At 38.0% G+C, this 17,463-nt stretch overlaps 5 protein-coding genes across 5 annotated transcripts; 3 read left to right on the top strand and 2 right to left on the bottom strand.

The window, feature by feature from the left end:
• Window positions 1-62: 62 nt before the first annotated feature.
• On the bottom strand, window positions 63-3,437 carry RO3G_13630 (uncharacterized protein; the record flags this gene model as incomplete). Its single annotated transcript, XM_067668214.1, has 6 exons — window positions 63-1,615; window positions 1,668-1,759; window positions 1,806-2,663; window positions 2,741-2,832; window positions 2,886-3,058; window positions 3,107-3,437. The coding sequence occupies 6 exons, from the start codon at window positions 3,435-3,437 to the stop codon at window positions 63-65; spliced, it is 3,099 nt and encodes a 1,032-aa protein (XP_067524315.1).
• A 5,432-nt stretch (window positions 3,438-8,869) lies between these two features.
• Window positions 8,870-9,993, bottom strand: RO3G_13629 (uncharacterized protein; the record flags this gene model as incomplete). Its single annotated transcript, XM_067668213.1, has 4 exons — window positions 8,870-8,974; window positions 9,034-9,149; window positions 9,234-9,487; window positions 9,569-9,993. 4 exons carry the CDS (start codon window positions 9,991-9,993, stop codon window positions 8,870-8,872), a joined length of 900 nt encoding a protein of 299 aa, XP_067524314.1.
• A 1,394-nt stretch (window positions 9,994-11,387) lies between these two features.
• On the top strand, window positions 11,388-11,792 carry RO3G_13628 (uncharacterized protein; the record flags this gene model as incomplete). The annotated part of the gene is made up of 1 exon (XM_067668212.1): window positions 11,388-11,792. One exon carries the CDS (start codon window positions 11,388-11,390, stop codon window positions 11,790-11,792), a length of 405 nt encoding a protein of 134 aa, XP_067524313.1.
• Window positions 11,793-12,213: 421 nt separating this feature from the next.
• RO3G_13627 (uncharacterized protein) lies at window positions 12,214-14,346 on the top strand (the record flags this gene model as incomplete). The annotated part of the gene is made up of 6 exons (XM_067668211.1): window positions 12,214-12,220; window positions 12,414-12,515; window positions 12,702-13,338; window positions 13,400-13,501; window positions 13,550-13,851; window positions 14,006-14,346. The coding sequence occupies 6 exons, from the start codon at window positions 12,214-12,216 to the stop codon at window positions 14,344-14,346; spliced, it is 1,491 nt and encodes a 496-aa protein (XP_067524312.1).
• Window positions 14,347-15,850: 1,504 nt separating this feature from the next.
• On the top strand, window positions 15,851-16,708 carry RO3G_13626 (uncharacterized protein; the record flags this gene model as incomplete). The annotated part of the gene is made up of 2 exons (XM_067668210.1): window positions 15,851-16,553; window positions 16,605-16,708. The coding sequence occupies 2 exons, from the start codon at window positions 15,851-15,853 to the stop codon at window positions 16,706-16,708; spliced, it is 807 nt and encodes a 268-aa protein (XP_067524311.1).
• Window positions 16,709-17,463: the final 755 nt, after the last annotated feature.

The following is a 17,463-nucleotide window of genomic DNA, read 5'->3' as shown; positions in this document are numbered from 1 at the left end:
AAAACTGTCTCTTTTTCTTTTTTTCCAACTGTACAAATGCAAAAAAAAAGAGAGATCAAAATTTAAGCCTCTTTAGAAGACCAACCACAAATCGAATGTTCATCACGTATTAATTGCCAAGAATCCCAATAGTGTAAATCTAACTTTAAGGCGACCACACGCACCGTTTCATTTCTACTGACCGTCTTGATACGAATATAGCCCTCATCATTATCATCTTCATCCTCTTCTGTGTCATTCAAGATATCCTCATCCTCTGTTCTTTCAACCTCTTCCTTTGGCTTTGGAACATAACTCAATCGACGACGATTGGCCAATTCTTTTTCATAGCTGTGAACCACATCCAAAAACTGGTCAAGGTCCTTCACCGGCTTTCCCTGGACTTCCACAATCCACACACCAGGACGAAGGACGTTGGAAGCCGGAGAGCCGTAGAGAGTACAAGAGACATAGACGCCCACGGGCACATTACGCACTTGCTCGAGCACAGACTTGTAAGGTTTCTGGATGAGTGCACCCTGCCAACCGATCACACGCGTCGTTTCGAATCCACTCAGTTCACTCATCGGCACATTCACCGTCATTTCCTGACCGTCGCGCAAGATGATCATCTCGACCTGGTCGTGCATGTGAGCCAGTGCCATGTGTGACATGCGGGTCACGAGTTTACCGTGGACACTTAGGATGACATCACCCACATGAAGCACCTTGGCACACGCGCTGGTCTCATCCAACACGTTGAGGACATAAAGAAGCGTATGTCGGGTCGATCCACTCCTCTCGATCTCCTTGACCCACTTATCACTCAAGCCCAAGGTACGAGCAGCAGCGATACGCATCGTCCAGAGCTCGACATCGAGACCTTTAAAGACCATCTGACGATTCTGAAGGTATTGATCCAAGGTAGTCTTGACAAGCGAAGAGAGCAAGCCAGACATGAAAGAAATGTCTTTGCCCTTTTCATTCTGTGAACTGTAGCTCACCCAAAATGCCTGGACGCGGCCTTCGTCGTCCGTCAGCAATCCTCCCTGAGAGTTGAGCGAGTCATCAATCTTGACACCTTCGACGTTCATCGCACGCCATCGAGGTGGGGAACACTCTCGGGTGCCGATATTGGAAACAGAGGAAACGGTCGCCTTCTTGAGGACAACCGAGTGGTCGTTGCCGATACCGACAAAGTTCACTTCGTCACCCTGGTTCAATTCGACCTCACTGAATTCGACTGGATTCACAATCGTGTCTCCGATCAGAGCAGGATCATAAGTGAGGATGACAAAATTATAAAAGGGATGTAGAAAGACAAGTTGGCCGGGGATGATGATGGAGTTGGCAAAGGTGATAAAGATATCACCGAGTCCGATCGGAACCGTGTCTCGGTCACACATGATGAGGGGTGGATTGGTAGAGAGGATAAAGCCTGTGCCATAGAATTGAGTGGCCTTCATGCCATCGACAAGGTAAGGCAGATAAAAATCAATGGCCACAAAGGATGGCATCAGTTTTTCTGCAAGAGAGAGGGAAGGATCTAAGGGTGGGAAACTGGCTGTTGAAGGTGAATAAGGAATGGTGGTGGGTGGAGGTGGCATGTCTGTAAAATCCCAAACGCCTGTTTGATCTAAAAAAAGATTAAGTAAAAAAAAGTGGATGCTACTTGAATGATTGATTACCATTTCGAACTGCAATTCTAAACTTGTGCCAGTGTCTATCGACATGCATGATCATGACTTTATCTTTGTATGCTTTATGAAGAGCATAGAACCTATAAACATATGAATAACGATGATTATGCTTCACATCATCATTACCTAATAGGAACACGAGCCCCATCTGGTAAACTCTTGAGGACATCAATGAATGCATCCAGATTAGGAGTTGGAACATTATTGACACTGACAATGATACTCTTACGCCAAGCGCTTGCACTGGCCAGCATATGTCCAGAGGTAGCCACATAGACACCACCGACCGGTTGAGAGTAAGACTTGGCCAGTTGATAAGACAACTCATGAACAACACCACCGCCTACTTCAACAAATCGATTGGGTGTAATTGAATGCAGATCCTGTACTGTCACCTTGACCTCTTGCGTCTTTTTACCACGACTGATCGTCAGTGTCACTTGCTGATCTACTGCGTCATCCAAAATGGAAAACAGAGCGATAAAATGAGGTACCATCTTGCCATTGCAGCCAATGATGATATCACCTGGCACTAACAGACCATCGGCAGGTCCCTTGGGTAAAAGGGATCGAACGACAAGCATACCCGTCTCTTCAGGAAACTTGCTTCGTACTTTCTCTTCCACGCTAGCCTTGAGTCCCAACCGACGCACCTCGTTATAAGGTAAATATTCAAATTCGGTTTGTAACGTGCCCCGAGGCACTTTTTCACCCTTTCGAATGTATTCCAACGCACGAACCACTCGATCCAACGGTAAATAATAAGAGGAAGAGGCCTTACTCGCACCTCCCGCATTCAGAGCAACCGCATGACCGTCAATGTCCAACACAGGACTACCCGATGAACCACCACTGGTACCTGAGGCAGCTTGAAGATAGAATGTGTTGAAATCATTGTATTCTCCCACACCATATTCAGGTGCTCTTCTGTCCAATCTGGCCAAAGTACCCGCTAAAATACTCAATTTTTCACCTGCATCATTTCTACATCAAATAAAATAGAATCGCCGATTCAAAATTAGAGAGAGAAAGAAAAAAGTTTTTTCATGCATGAATTTTACCCAACTACACGAATATCCAATCCCACCTTTGTCCTTTCCGGACTAAGTTTAATTTCTTGTAGTTCCATAAATTTGACTCGACTAGGATCAAACTGATCCATAAAAAAAAGATGAGAAAAGAAGAAACATGGCTTTATCTCATTACCTTCATGAACCCAAAATCATGAACAGGATCACGATACACGGGTTCCAAGTCCACTTCCTCATAGTTTGTCAAGACAGCTTGAGCCACAATAGGTGCAGGTGATACCACATGACGATTGGTCAAGATAATACCTCTGGCAGCATCCACAATAAAACCTGTGGCCGTGTAGCCACCTAAGCAGCAAGGTTAATTTCATACACACCACTGTTTGTTTTATTTACCTGAAGTTTCAGTATCAAAACTTCGGACATGGCTTGCTTTGATGGAGACAATCGCCTTGATGGCTCTTTCCAAAGTAGGTTCCCAAGATCTTGCCTTGTAAGGAACACCGGCGGTCGTATTGGACGAAAAATAATCCAAAGGTGGACGGGGTGGGTTCAAGGTCCAAGCATAAGCACCGAGAGCGAGTGACTTGGATCGTCCACGGAAAGCAGTCGAAGGCTGCTGTTCAAACTTGTTGGTCGCCTCGGACATGCTGTCTCTGTGTGCTGTTAGGTTGGTAGCCATTTCATCCGCAGCGTTTGGAGCTGGTGAATCCACTGGACCACGCATGGGTGACGTAGGAGATAAGACAAGTGGATGTTGAATGTCATCCATGATAATACAAAAAAAAATAGAAACGAAAAAAAAAAGCAGGAATTTACTACGTCGACTTTGGTTGTTATTTAACGGTCTTTTAATTTTTTTTGTTTTTTTGTCTTTTCCTTAAACAGTTTAGGGATAGTTTGAAAAAAAAAAAGTACATGGCTCTTTATCATTGAAAAGGAGGATATGAATTTGTTTAGGAGGGTGGATAAAAGAGGATAGGAAGTCATTGTATTTCAGTCAAGTGTCGTAGCCCTATCTCTATAAATCTCTGCTAATTGGCACGTTCTTTAATTTAATCAACGCAGTAATATTGCATAACCGCCACCGAATTCTAATAAAAAATTGACCTTGTCTTGTCGCGTTCTTATTCATTTGAACCATGTTCTTGATGCTTTAAAATGAATCAACATCTTGTTTTACCTCAGAATAACGGAGTTACAATAGGATGGAGTACTGTATCCATCGCAAATGATTGTCTTTGGGTTTAAATCGCTGTGGCTTGATTGAAAGTGGGTAGCTTGTGTGATTTAAAATAGCTAGTTTCTTTTTTTGATTCCAATAAAGTCATATGACTTTACAAAAGGGGAAGGAATAGCTTTAGAAAACGGATCGGAGGCAGTTTATAAATTTTTGCTTATTACACTTAACAATAAAAAATTTATAGATTTTTACTGTCTATTTTTAGTTGTCTTGGGTAAAAATGACAGTCAGCATTCAATTCAACAATAAGCTTTATAGCATTCTCTCTCTCTCTCTCTTTTTTTTTTTTTTTTTTTTTTTTTGTGGAAAGGAACCCAAATATTTGCCAGGTCTTTGTTCTATACGCACTAATAAACTGTTTTACTACATCTAAACGGATGTGAAGAGTATATTTAGACAATCCTCATTCATTAAAATCATGGCAGCTGAGGGATAAATATCACTGGACTTTTATTCTGAATCATTGGTACCAATCCAAAGTATATTCAATGTATTCACTCTATTCATGTACCTGTCAATAGAGTTATTTTGCGTATAAAAAAACCATAAACTATGACTCTTTGTAAGACGTATATCTACTTCCATCACTCTGGCTCTGCTGCAGAATTTCTTTTTCTAACAGGTGACCAAGTGGATGCAAACACAAAGATATCATGTAGAAGATGTATAGAGAAACTTGATGAATTCAGATAATCCGTGGACCTCTTATAGTTACTCTTGCCGCTTCTGATGCCTTGAATTTGTTTTCAGAAATTAAAAGGCTATTTTTTGATGCAGTGGAGATCAGTAGGAAAAAAAAAAAAAAAACGCCAAGTATATCTTTCGCATTCCCCTAAATTTCAACAATTATCTATGGAATTGTCGGAAAAAGCACAAGTTGGCAATCTATGCAAAAATCTAAGCAAGTCTCAGAAGTGTCCAAAAGCATCTTCTTTCAATATATCATTGCAGCATCCAAATATTGACCAGCAAAAAACCAATAAAGTAGCTATGCTTTCTACTGTTCACACTTTTTGTTTCTTTTCATGTGTTTTTTCAACGAAAACACAGTTCAATAGAGCCAATCGAGAATTATAAACATTGCTTGTTTTAATCTTTCACCTCTACGCATATTATCATATAAGGCATTACACGGACGAGTTCGTCATGCTTTGTATTTTATTTTTCATGTTGACGATTGCCAGGCAAAAGCACATATGTATGTATATATACAGCAGTGCTGTGTGTTTAAGAATATCAATCAACGCCGACTAATTAGCAATTTTTGTTGCTTCTGGACAGCGTGTAATCTTTTTGAACGAAAGGTTACATTCATTTTTTAAAAAGTTCCTGGCATCAATATCTTTCAGGCTGAAATTTTCAAATTTTCTAGTGAAAGAACTAGCTCACGCTTAAGGTAAATAATAATTGTTTATTGACATATATTGTGTTTAACGTATGTTTATAGGATATAGGCTACTCAAATGTAAAGTCTTTATAAAGTCCTGTGATTTATGAAATACTTGGTGGAGAAAAGTGTATATGTTAGAAAGAACAAAAAAAAAAAATACAAATTCAGTACTCACAATGAAAAAACCTGATTTTGATTAGCATATTGGATATAAGGTTGTAAATTCCTTTAACAGCAATGTAAAACTGTAGAGATAATGGAAGGTGTCAAGCAGTATAACATTTTGCAATGCAACTTGTTAATAGATACAAAAACTAAAGCTTTGTTTAAAAACTCTTTAAACGATTCTTTTTTATTACTGCTACAAAAGGTATAAAAAGTTTCAAGTATAGTAACATGAATAGAATTTATTTGGGTTATAAGCAAAGAGTGGTTGATATGAATATAGCAATATATAAGAGAAGATTATATTATATCTTGGATGAAGTTTTGATGGTAATTAAAAAAAAGGAACGTGGAAAAAGAAGTTATTAAATCATAGAGGTAGGCATAAAAGCATAAAAAATAAATAAAGGTTGTATAAATGAAATGAAGAGAAAGACATTAAAGATCGGAAAGCATACCATTATGTCTACCGCCAACTTTGTCATCATAACGCATATATGGCAATATAACTTTGAACTTATTTTTTGTTGCTGAATATTGGAGTAACCCAACACATTCCAAGATATCCGCCACATCTAATACAGCAAAATGCTTGCGTTCAACATCTTTTTCAACCATTGGTATATTAAATTGATCAAGCTTGTGATTTTTCATCACATCTACAGCTGCAAGAAAGCGTACTTGATCATCATATGTATGCTGGAAGTATGTGTAAACTTCGCCAATAAACCAACACTTTCTCAAGCTAAAAAAAAGTTAGTTGATGTTATATTTAGTGTCCATATAAAATTATCTACCTTCGATATCGTCCAGCTTCAAACAAGACAAATTTATCAGGTGCTGTAGTCAATCTTTTTTTTTTTTGCGATATGACAGGGAAGAAATAACGATAGAATCGGTCCAAAGCCGTTCAGCAAACAAAACATGATTGGATCCAATATCGATTATGCTTCGATCACCATAAAGCCGTCTGTAATAGGAAAGCAGTGCATGGACAAGATCTTGGTCGCGCAGGTCAGGGATGATCACTCCATTTGATAACAAATATGCTTCACCGGCAGGATCCCATAATTGTGGAAACTGGTCATTGCCTGAAGGATGAGATATAAACGACATGGGAGGATTTTGATCTATATTCACTTGATCGTTGTTGGATAAAGACGTGGTAATTCCGTATTGCTGTAGATTCACGGTGTTCAACAAAACGTTGGAGCTGTTAACTCCAGGCTTTGTTGTCGACTTGATTTTGTTGGCAAACTCTTTTATCGTTCTCTCCGTTGATCTACAGCCATAGTTCTTTATGGGCCCCAGCTGTCTGGTCATGTGCCCAAGATGACCCAGATAATGGTTGTTGACTGTGAAAACTTTGGCTGACAAATTACCAACGTTGATCTGATCACGCAAATATTTGTGCCATGTTTCCACATCACTTTGTTAAATGATAAGATACTGTTAGTAAATAAAGTGTAATAACGAACTTTTGTTACTTTGTATTCACCTTTCCATTTTTCTCACATCCTCTTCCTTTAATGTTCGACGGAGTGCCAAATTACAACCATTTATCAGGCACATCAACGCTTTCTTTGCTTCGTACTCAACTACGTATGGCAAGATAATGTTTGGTACGATCACGCAAAGAAAGTTCTGCCAATCTACAGCTCTGTACCGATCAAACGAAGCATGAAAGGAGCCTTCAAATATTGGGGAGACTTTGGAGGCACATACTTCCATCTGGCGCTGTACTAGAGTCATACCATTGGTTCTTCGAAGTGGATTTTTTAGTCTGAAGCTGTACGTTGAGCCTGATTCAATGATGTACGATCCATTGCAACTGGTGTTAAGAATATTGAAAATAAGATGTCCAACCCCTCTGCCAATCAAGTGCATCTCGTCAATTCCAAAAAATTCTACACCATAAAACGTTGGAAGAGAAGCGAGCAGCTCTGGTACTTGTCCCATTTGATGGGTCTGTAATGTATTGTAAGCAATCATAGCAATTTTTTGTTTTTTTTTCAAAAAAAAAAGAAGAAAGAGAAAAACGTACAACGACTGCAGAAAATTCAAATGTTGGTGTCACGAACCTCTCCTGAGTTCATACAATCGTGCGAAATTATAAAGTTGGATAAGTTCATATGCTCCTTAAATTCACATAACTCTGTGAATTCACACAAAACAAAGCTTTTACAGACATTTTCAAAAAAACAGCATATAAGCAAGAAAACCAAAAACATATAAATTGGCCGATATTTCTTTAAATATAATTTTTTATTTAAAATCTAATGGAGCGCAAAAATAACATAATAAACGTTCGCCCGGACCAGATCAATCCTTTAGGATGTTCATGCTTAGAAAAAAACCCCCCATTTTGGGAGCAAGAGTAAAAAAATGTGAAAAGGGAGAAATGAGAGGGGTTACTAAAGAAAAGCTAAAGGAATTAATTTAACCATATAAGAAGCGTTTGACTATAGGAGCTTTTATTGAGTTTTGAGTGTTCATTAAACTAATTCGTCCAAAATATTTTTACTGAACTTAACTTGCGTCAATTAAAAGACGAATAGAAAGCACAAATCAGTAGAGTGACAACGCTCAGGATCGCGATTTATGAAATGTTCTATTGATGTGCTGTTGAGGTCATTTGTATTACCATGAGAGCAGATTTGTATCAAAAGAGCTCCAACTTAAGAGCTGGTTGGTGTGGCTCTCCAGTCCGACATGGTTAGGTGTAGTTATAGTAATAAATAACGTATATTTAGGACAAAGAAATAAATAAAAAGAACTAATAATTTGAACGCGAGTTGCTTGTGTTGAATGAAGTAAAGTAAAAAAAAAATATAAGAAGGGTTTACAATGAAGTGTCTATACTTCAAGAGACTTCTTGTTCTTTATGCTAGGTAAAATAAAATAAAAGCAGAATAGTTTCACTTTGAATGATATTTATTTAAGAATAATATATAAAGTAGCTGTGAAGTAATTTAAAAAGAAAACAAGAAAATTCGTTAAAACATTATCCTTTGTTGTATTGGGATCTTAATTACCTATTGGCTTAATTAACTACGATGCTCGTAATGTTGACTATAATATCAAATTCCAATCCGCAAGGAAAACTGATAGATATATATACTGCTCACGAAAAGTGATTCAAAATAAAAAACGAAGAGATTGGGGATCAAAAACCTGCTCTTTACTCAAATTTGTATTTTGGGATACACTGTCTGATGACGGATTTAGAAATCTTGTTTTTTTTTTTTCAATCGTCCTATCACACCTTCAACTCTTTAATAACGATAGGAAGTGAATGTTAACTGCTATTTATTTTACTATATTGATGGGGAAAAAAGAAAATATAGACCAGTAATCTATTTCAACGGTATTCCGTGAAGTAGGTAACTGTTGGGAGGAGTTTATTTGTATCAAGTGAACTAGCCGAGTTGCTCCCTTCCAACGACAACGACAACTCCATTGATTTCTGATTAAAAAATAAAAATTAGGCAAAGCGTGTATGCTTTGTATATTTTATCACTTTACCTTTAGCTGAATCAGTGATTTGAAAGTGCTTTCCAAATTTTTAAAGCCATCATCTGAACTGGCAAACTCACCCCAAGCAAATTTCTCGAACGGATAATATCCGTTGACATACGATACTAAATAGAATTCGTATCGTAACCTTAATTCACAAGTTACTAAATTTTTCTATTTAACCTCATACGCTTTTAGTTTAATATTACCGTAAACCAACACGCCAAAAGTTACCAAATCATCTGCTGTGCCTGCGTGTTTCATTCTAAGGTGGAGTTGCCTTTTACAGACATCTATCATCCTTGTGCGAGTCTCATCCACTTCTTTCTTGGAAGCTGTTTTTCTTTTTATTTCCCCGTTACCAACCTTGAATGATTTATCATTGATATTCGTGTAAAAATTATCTGGTTGGATTTTGCAATTAGTCGGGTCTGTTTTCGATGTTGCTTGGGAAGACTTGTCCCTAATACACATATAAATCAATAGATAAGCAAAAGAAGCCCCCTTTATGTATAATTATCCAAGCTCTTTAATAATAACATACCATTTTATTTGAACATGGTCATGAGAAGACCACAGTGAATTTAGGATGCAACCCAAATATTTGGCAATCAGGTTTAGTTCGTTGCCTTTGTTCAAGTTATTCATAAAATTAAGATATAAATCAGGTATAATATGATTCAGCTGCAAATCTTCTAAACTTTCTGGATTGTGATCCAGCTTCATGAATATACGATTTTCAATAGAAGTATTTAAACAAGCAATGGTTCTTTTAACACCTTCAGAAAGTATGGTATTGCAAGCAACATATTTAACAGATATTGACGAAATGCTGAGCTCTGTTTCACAGTCAAATAGACCAGAAAGATTCAGGATTCTACGCTTATCATTTGGTTTCAACTTTCCGTTGATAGCCACCGCATGACATGAGTCATGTATACTTCTTATTTTGTCGTTGCTGGTCTTCATTTCAACCTTCTCGGTGACTATTGATTCTAATTCACAAAGTGATAAGGTCCACATTTGCCTAGCAGATTTTTTTGTTGTCACACTATTAGTGGCTGTTATTTCAGTGATATCACAAGTATAGCTGGAATCACCAACGGAGCTGCTCTCTGACAAAGCAGCATCTATAAAATACACCAGTCGATTGTTATTCTTGTTATCTTCGGGGACAAGTTCTGATATCTGCTGGTTGTTAGTCTTTCATGAATATTGAGATATTTGGTGTTTATAATATGAAAACAATAAGAAGTCAATAGCTGACAACTTTTATTTATTAAGTAAAAAAAAAGAGAGGAACTAATAATTTAGAATGAATCCTGGGTTATATCGTCTGACGTAGGCTGGACTGAGATCAATAATAAAATGCATTTCCTTATTTTGGCCCCTCAAATGACGAAAGCAAAAAATAAAAGTCACACATCCACAAAAAAGATCACATATGCCCTGAATATTTTACTCTGCGTTTTTTAATTTTAGAACTAGCAAGACTCATTTCATTTAGCCATGTGAATTTTAGCAACTAGATTTTACTCTTCTAATGTTACAGATTTTGAAAAGACGAAAGTCAGCAAAGATTACTGAGAGGAAGAGCTTAAAAAACTGGAGGATTCTACTTGTGTTCACTGGACACACAAAGGGTTCAGAATTAAGGAAACTGAGGGATCTTCATTGGGTTGTCATAAGACGATTTTGTAGAGTAAAAAATATGTGTGTCATCGTGGACCTGACACTTAGGTATCTAAGACCAGAACGAACGACGACAGCGGTCAACCAGTACAAAAAAATTCAAAGAAAATCGGCTGTAACGCCATCATTATGGTGACATGTCGCATCTCTGGTCCAAGTATTGTTGAGTTGACACGAAAGAATGACCACCATCATCTTCCTGGATCCTACTCTGACTTACAACCTAGGTCAATTTCGGATGCTTTGCGAGATAAGATCAAACATTTCATGTGTAAAGGATTTTCGAAAAGTAACATAGTGAGGGCCTATGTGACTTTTTTTTTGCTTCCGACATTTGAGGGGCCAAAATAAGAGAATGCGTCCAAAATATTAATTTCCTTATATGGATGGCGGGGATCATGATCTGCAAAGAGCTATTTCCCCTTTATCTCAGGCCCTTCTTCTATCCATCCATCCCACTCTTTGAAAGATGCTCTTGTACTGTGACGTGATCTCTGGTAAGAAAGGATTGATGCAGAGAAAAAGACTTGACTGATAACAAAAACACTTAGGCGATGAAATGTTGTCTGATGCTTTCGTATGTTCAAAGACATCCTTGAATGATTGATACTAACCCCGAATGATAGCCCATCAAGGAAATCGACAATATTGCTTATGAAGTCGACTGTAAGATGATCACACTTGAGGAAGGCAACATTGATATCGGAGCCAACCCTTCTGCCGAAGGTGAGGACGAAGGTGTCGAAAGCAGTGCTCAAACTGTCAATAATGTTGTTCACTCTTTCCGTCTTGTTGAAACCCAATTTGACAAGAAGTCTTACATGAGCTACATCAAGGGTTACATGAAAGAACTCAAGAAGAAGTTGCAAGAAACCAAGCCTGAACGTGTCGAAGCTTTTGAAAAGGGTGCTGCTTCTCTTGTCAAGAGAATCCTTACCAACTTTAAGGATTATGAATTCTACACTGGTGAATCCATGAACCCCGACGGTATGGTCGCCTTGTTGAACTACCGTGAAGATGGTATCACACCTTTCTTTACTCTCTTCAAGGATGGTCTTACTGAAACCAAGCTCTAAGAAACCCATTTTTAATGCATATATAGACTACTCAATACGCATCTAATACATAATAAAAAGAAGTCATCTTTTCATACACTACTTTCTAATTGGATACCCAACACGGTTTTTCATTGGGTAAAATTTTTCACCTAGAAAAAGTTGAGGAAAAAAGGGCGTGCTTTTTGATCACCTTACCCATTTGCTTTTATTTCCCTTTTTTTTTCTTTTTTTTTTTTTTTAATGGCTCCACCACGTTTAAGTTCACGTTTATCCAACAAAGGAAATATCTCACAGTCAACAATAAATAAGTTTTTAGTTACAACAACTTCATTAGCAGATCAACATAAAAAGGTACAGCAACAACAACCGCCAGCTGCACCAGAAACAAAACATGCGACTCCTGATAATAAAATCTTGGAAGGTGTTGTTGCCTGTTTAGATGTCAGGTAACAAAAAGTGACCAAGTGAATGATGCAGTGATTTAATGATTTGTAGAACGGAAGACGGTGACGATGTATCTCAAAATTTCGAAAGGGCCTTACAGTCCATGGGTGCAAAGACTCGTCGAACCTTCTCAGGTATACCGAAAAAAAAGGGGGAAAGAAATATATAAGGGGAGTTTCTTATCCACCTGAATAGATTCCTGTACACATTTAATATTTAAAAATGGATCACCTGCCACCATCAAAAAGGCACTTTCAAAGAATGTACATATAATCAATTTACTTTGGATTTCAAGATGTAAAAAGGAAGGAAAGAGACTATCAGAAAAAGATTTCATCATCGAAAGACCTCAAAGTTTAGTACTCGCAGCCAAAAAGAGGCGCAAGTCGATGGAACCCAGCAAAGTGAGAGCGTTAGGAGCCGATAACCGTACGAGACAACCCCACAAACCAAACGTGATCTAACCCATCTTTATCTCTTTAGCCGTCTCTTCAGGCGATTCGTCACCTACTGAAGATTTATATGAATTGAGAAATCAACGATTAGAAGAAGAAAGGAGAAAGACCATTGGTGTTCCCAGTTGGAAACGACGGCAGATATCGACTGAAGGTAGTGTGAAACGGATGGTGTTTGAGCCCTTTGTGGATGAAGAAGAAGAAGAAGAGGAATATAAACACAAGACTCGACTTTCTTTACCCCTCTCTGTGGAAGCCAGTAGACACATAGCCCTCAAACGAGCCAAACCAGCGCCAGTAGCACCCAGTCCGGAGATGAAGGAGCACATCAAAGCAAGGTTTTCGATTGGACAGAAAGTAGAGGATGGTCTAGAGAACAATAAGGAACGGATGGTATCCCTCTTTCCTTCGATCAGTACCACCCCTAGTCAAGTCTCGACAACACCCATCCGAAGAAAGAGAAGGCTGACGGGGAACGCGACACCCAGACAGTCTATAGAACATATACCATCACCCTCATTATCTGCATCTTCAATACCTTCATTCAATCCACAGCCTGTGCTAGTGACAAAATCAACCATCGTCTTCACCAGTTTAACATCAGCCGAACGTAACAAGTACGAAGGGATCATCAAAAGTTTGGGAACTTATAAAGTAGTAGCAGAGTAAGTAAAGGAAAGGACAGTGATGAGCATGGTAGGATGACACCCTCTCTTTGTTTCATAGGATCGATGAAAGAACAACCCATGTGATTGTTGGAAGTCCAAGACGTACGAAATCAGTCGCGCTTGGACTGGTGAAAGGACTGTGGATCCTAAGTCCAGAATGGTACGTGATAGCATATGAGACGGATAGAGACTAAGAAGAGATGAATAGGTTGATGGCCAGTAAAGAAAATGGAAGCTATGTGGCAGAGGATGGATATGAGCTATTGAAATGGTATCCTCGTGCGAATATCGCTCGACAGCACTTGCCGTTTATGCCATCGACCACTTGTATCAAAGTCAATTCGGTATCAGCAGGAAAAGAGTTTACAGAGCAACTGGTTAGGCTGGCTGGAGGTCATGTAGTGAAAGAGATGGAAGAAGCGAATGTGGTGATCAGTAATGAACCACTCCAGATTGATAAAATTGTTGTAAGTGAATCTTGGCTTTATGAATCAATCGAACAGTGGACATGTAAGTTTTTTTTTTTTTTTTTTTTTTTTTTCTGATCGTGTTTCATTCATAACTCATCTTTTCTCTATAGACCTTTCTACTGAAAAATTTACTTTATAATCTCTCTCTTTTTGTATAATAAATAACCTTTTTTTCTCGTACACATGTGTTTAAGCTTATTTTACGCATGACTTTTGGTTTGATTATAAAAGAATGGGTTATTTTCCCTCCCTTTCTCTTCTTCTTCATCTCATGTCTACTCCTGCTACCTTTTTCACCTTGAGTGCTGTGGGTGCTGCCGCTGTCTATGCCAACCAAAGAAACTCGATGCCAGAGATCGAAAGCAAGGGACCCTCTCATCTTCGCAGACACTCTCAACCTCTGATCGATCACGCTTGGGATCCAAGGCTCCAACCTGAATTCCTCTGGCGTCGTAATCACGGCGTCAGCTTCAGTCATAACTCGAAGCCCAAATTCCCTATAACCCATTCAGATCTTGGCCAAACCTCGAAATAATAAAATTCATGCGTTCATCATTGATTTTTTTTTTTATTTTTTTTTTTTTTTTTCCCAAGTACAATGTAAACATCAAGTGGTAAATGCCTTTTTTGTTTATTGAAAAAATAAGGTGGATGAAAAGAAGAGGTTGAATGAAAATCACTTGTCTTTGAAATCGACGAAACGTACAAAGCTTCCAGCCGAGTATAGATCAATGGCATGATTCTGTGTAAAACAAATAGGCTGTGAGACTTGGTGGAGATATTTGGGATATTTTTTTTTTTTTTTTTTTTTTTTTCGTGTAAACAGTCCATGGGTAGACTTTGACAAAGCATCTGACTCGAGGGTCATCCTCCATCACGTTTCTTTTGATGTCCATAAAGGATCCTTGTCTTCAATACGCTCAAGATACACTTTCAAGCATTCATTTGAATCTTTTTATAGAAACATTGGAGTATGAAAAAAGTAATTTTTTATTTTACTTGGCAAAACTGGACAGTTTATTTGCACTGGAGTTTTAAGCAGCAGTGCTTGAAAAAGAGTTGCATGAATTGTGTAATTTCTTAAAATAGTCTCTATTTTTAAATGGTTTCAGGCTTTTTTTGTTTCTTTAGTATTGCTGAAAATAGAGCGTTTCTTTTTTTAAATTGTACGTAAGCATTCTATGGCTGCGCTTGTCAACGTCATCCAATTCAATCCCAACAATACAAACAGCAGTGAAACATATTGGATTCTAAAAAGCCGACGATCTGGCTGGAGAAAAGGGTAGGAACGGGGAGTAGTGTTGATTGAACACATCCTTTTTGAGAACATCGAGTCGTGAGCTTATCAATCGTTCGCTTGTCATCCATCCCGAGTGGCTGTGGCAGAAAAACAAAGCATCAGAGGGGCTTAGAGGCCAGCAAAGAGTAGGATTGAAAAAGAACTTATTTCAAAGACAGTTATCATACAAAATCAATAGACAACGTATTCGGCGCTCTTTCCGGATTTGAGCATTTTCTCGTGTAATGACTAAGAAATAATAATAAAATAGGGAAATAGTATGACTCGCATTCAATGACCCATTTTTCCGAAACTATGGAAAAATAAAAAGAGATAAGAATCACATGATACGCGCCACAGAGCGCCGTGGCGCTCTTTTGATTTCTCTTTTCTTGCTTGGCCATTCATTAAACTAAAAGAATAAGAAACGATTGCATTGTTTATCTGATAAACGTGTAACACGGACCCTTAATGTGGTTTCTACCGAAAAAAGTCAATTTCAGTCCATCATTTTTTTTTAAAAAAAGAAAGAGAAATAAAGACCCAATTTTGTAAAATTTTCTTTTTGTTTGCACACATGTACGCCATAGGTGTAAAGCATGTAAAGTATTGACAGTAATGCCGGAGATTAAATACTATTTCACCCACATTCACCAGGCCATTGAGTACAAACTTTTTTTTACAATAAAAAGTGACTTTTGATTTTTCACGTTTTTTTTTTTTTTTTTTTTTTTTTCTTTTTCTTCAAAAAAAAAAATCAATGTTTCGAAAAGCCAAAAAACTTTCACAACGTCTTGGATTAAAAAAGGATAAATGTACAAGTCAGTGTCAACAAAGCAGTACGAATCAACAAAGCAGTACGAATCAACAAAGCAGTATGAATCAACAAAGCAGTATAAATCAACAAAGCAGTATAAATCAGCCAAGCAGCATGAATCCAGAAAACAACCCTGTCAATCAACAAGAAAACAAGAAGCCTGCACTTGTCGATCATGATTCAGTCAGCACGTCCAGTACAGAAAGCACAGATCTCAGTCTCCGTCTGACCGAATCCGCCAAACCGACCATGACGGGTGATCTGAACCTGTTGCTGTCGATGGAAACCCAAGCGAGAATGGATGCCATGGCGGAAAAAGAAAAGGAAAGCCTCATACGTCCGACGACCATCAAGTTCGAACTCCCCGTGACACCCCCTCGTTCTAGATCACCCAACCGTCTGACCTACCCCAGAGCAAGACCCTATCGGTCGCTGCCCGAGGAAGGCTTGATCATGGCGACTGACAAGAAGCGGTCGAGTTGGAGAAATCTGTTTAAAGAAGAAGAACAGGAAGAAGCGTATGTGACGATGGATTCTTATGTCAGACTGAAGTTACGACCTTTGCCGACCTTTGGCTATGTTCGATACATGGGTGGAGTTCATTTTGGTAAAGGTGAATGGGTTGGTGTTGAATTAGACCACAGAGGTAATCAACAGACATGTTCTCTCTTTCTCTCTTGCTTATCCTTTTTTTTAGTTGGTAATTGTGATGGTAGTGTGGATGGACAACGTTATTTTACAACAGATCATCATCGTGGCATATTTTGTAAAAGAAATGATTTGGAAGCAATCGCAGATTAGCTTCTTCATTCTTCATTTGATACCCTCTCTCTTAATATTAGCATCTATTTATAACGTAAAATCACTACAAATAATCCAAATCTAATCATGATCCGTACCACTTGTCAAAAATCTATTTGAACACGTAGTCTAAGCCTCTTTTTTGATATAAACATGTTTCAAATAAAGTACCTTATTTTTTTTTTACGCAGCTCATCTCTTTTGTGTCAACCATTTACCACCCACATATCAAAATACCAAGCTATATCCCTGCAGCTTTCATCTAATCCATAATGCGCCTGCAAACCATTCCATCCCACTTTATGCATATACTCTTTTAACGAAAACAAAAAAAAAAAATAAGGTTCGAGTAGAACAAATAGGTTTTTATTTAATAAAAAAAAGAAAACAAGTTCCTATAGAGAAAAAGATTGAGTAAAAAGTTATAAACAAAAGAAAGAAATCATTCAGAGTGTCAATTGAATCATTAATGTTCATGTGAAGAAATTCAACAAAATAAATTTTGCTAAAACATCATTATGATTTCTTTTGATATACACACTTTACCTTTTTGTGAAGAATAAAGAAAGAAAAAGAAAAAGAAAAAGAGGTCGAGTGTCTTTAAACAAAAAAAGAGAAAAAATTTTTCGACTGGGTTAATTCCAAGTCACATTCGTCACACACACTCTCTTCTTTTTTATTCATCTCAGGTGAACAGGATGAAAAGGAGCAAGTGGCATGAGTCAGAGGCCATGGTGTCTTGCTTCTTTTCAGTG

This window comes from Rhizopus delemar, genomic scaffold (genome assembly GCF_000149305.1).
Source record: "Rhizopus delemar RA 99-880 supercont3.12 genomic scaffold, whole genome shotgun sequence".
Taxonomy (NCBI): domain Eukaryota; kingdom Fungi; phylum Mucoromycota; class Mucoromycetes; order Mucorales; family Rhizopodaceae; genus Rhizopus; species Rhizopus delemar.
Note: the sequence above shows the minus strand (reverse complement) of the source record. Positions and strands in the feature narration are given on the sequence as shown.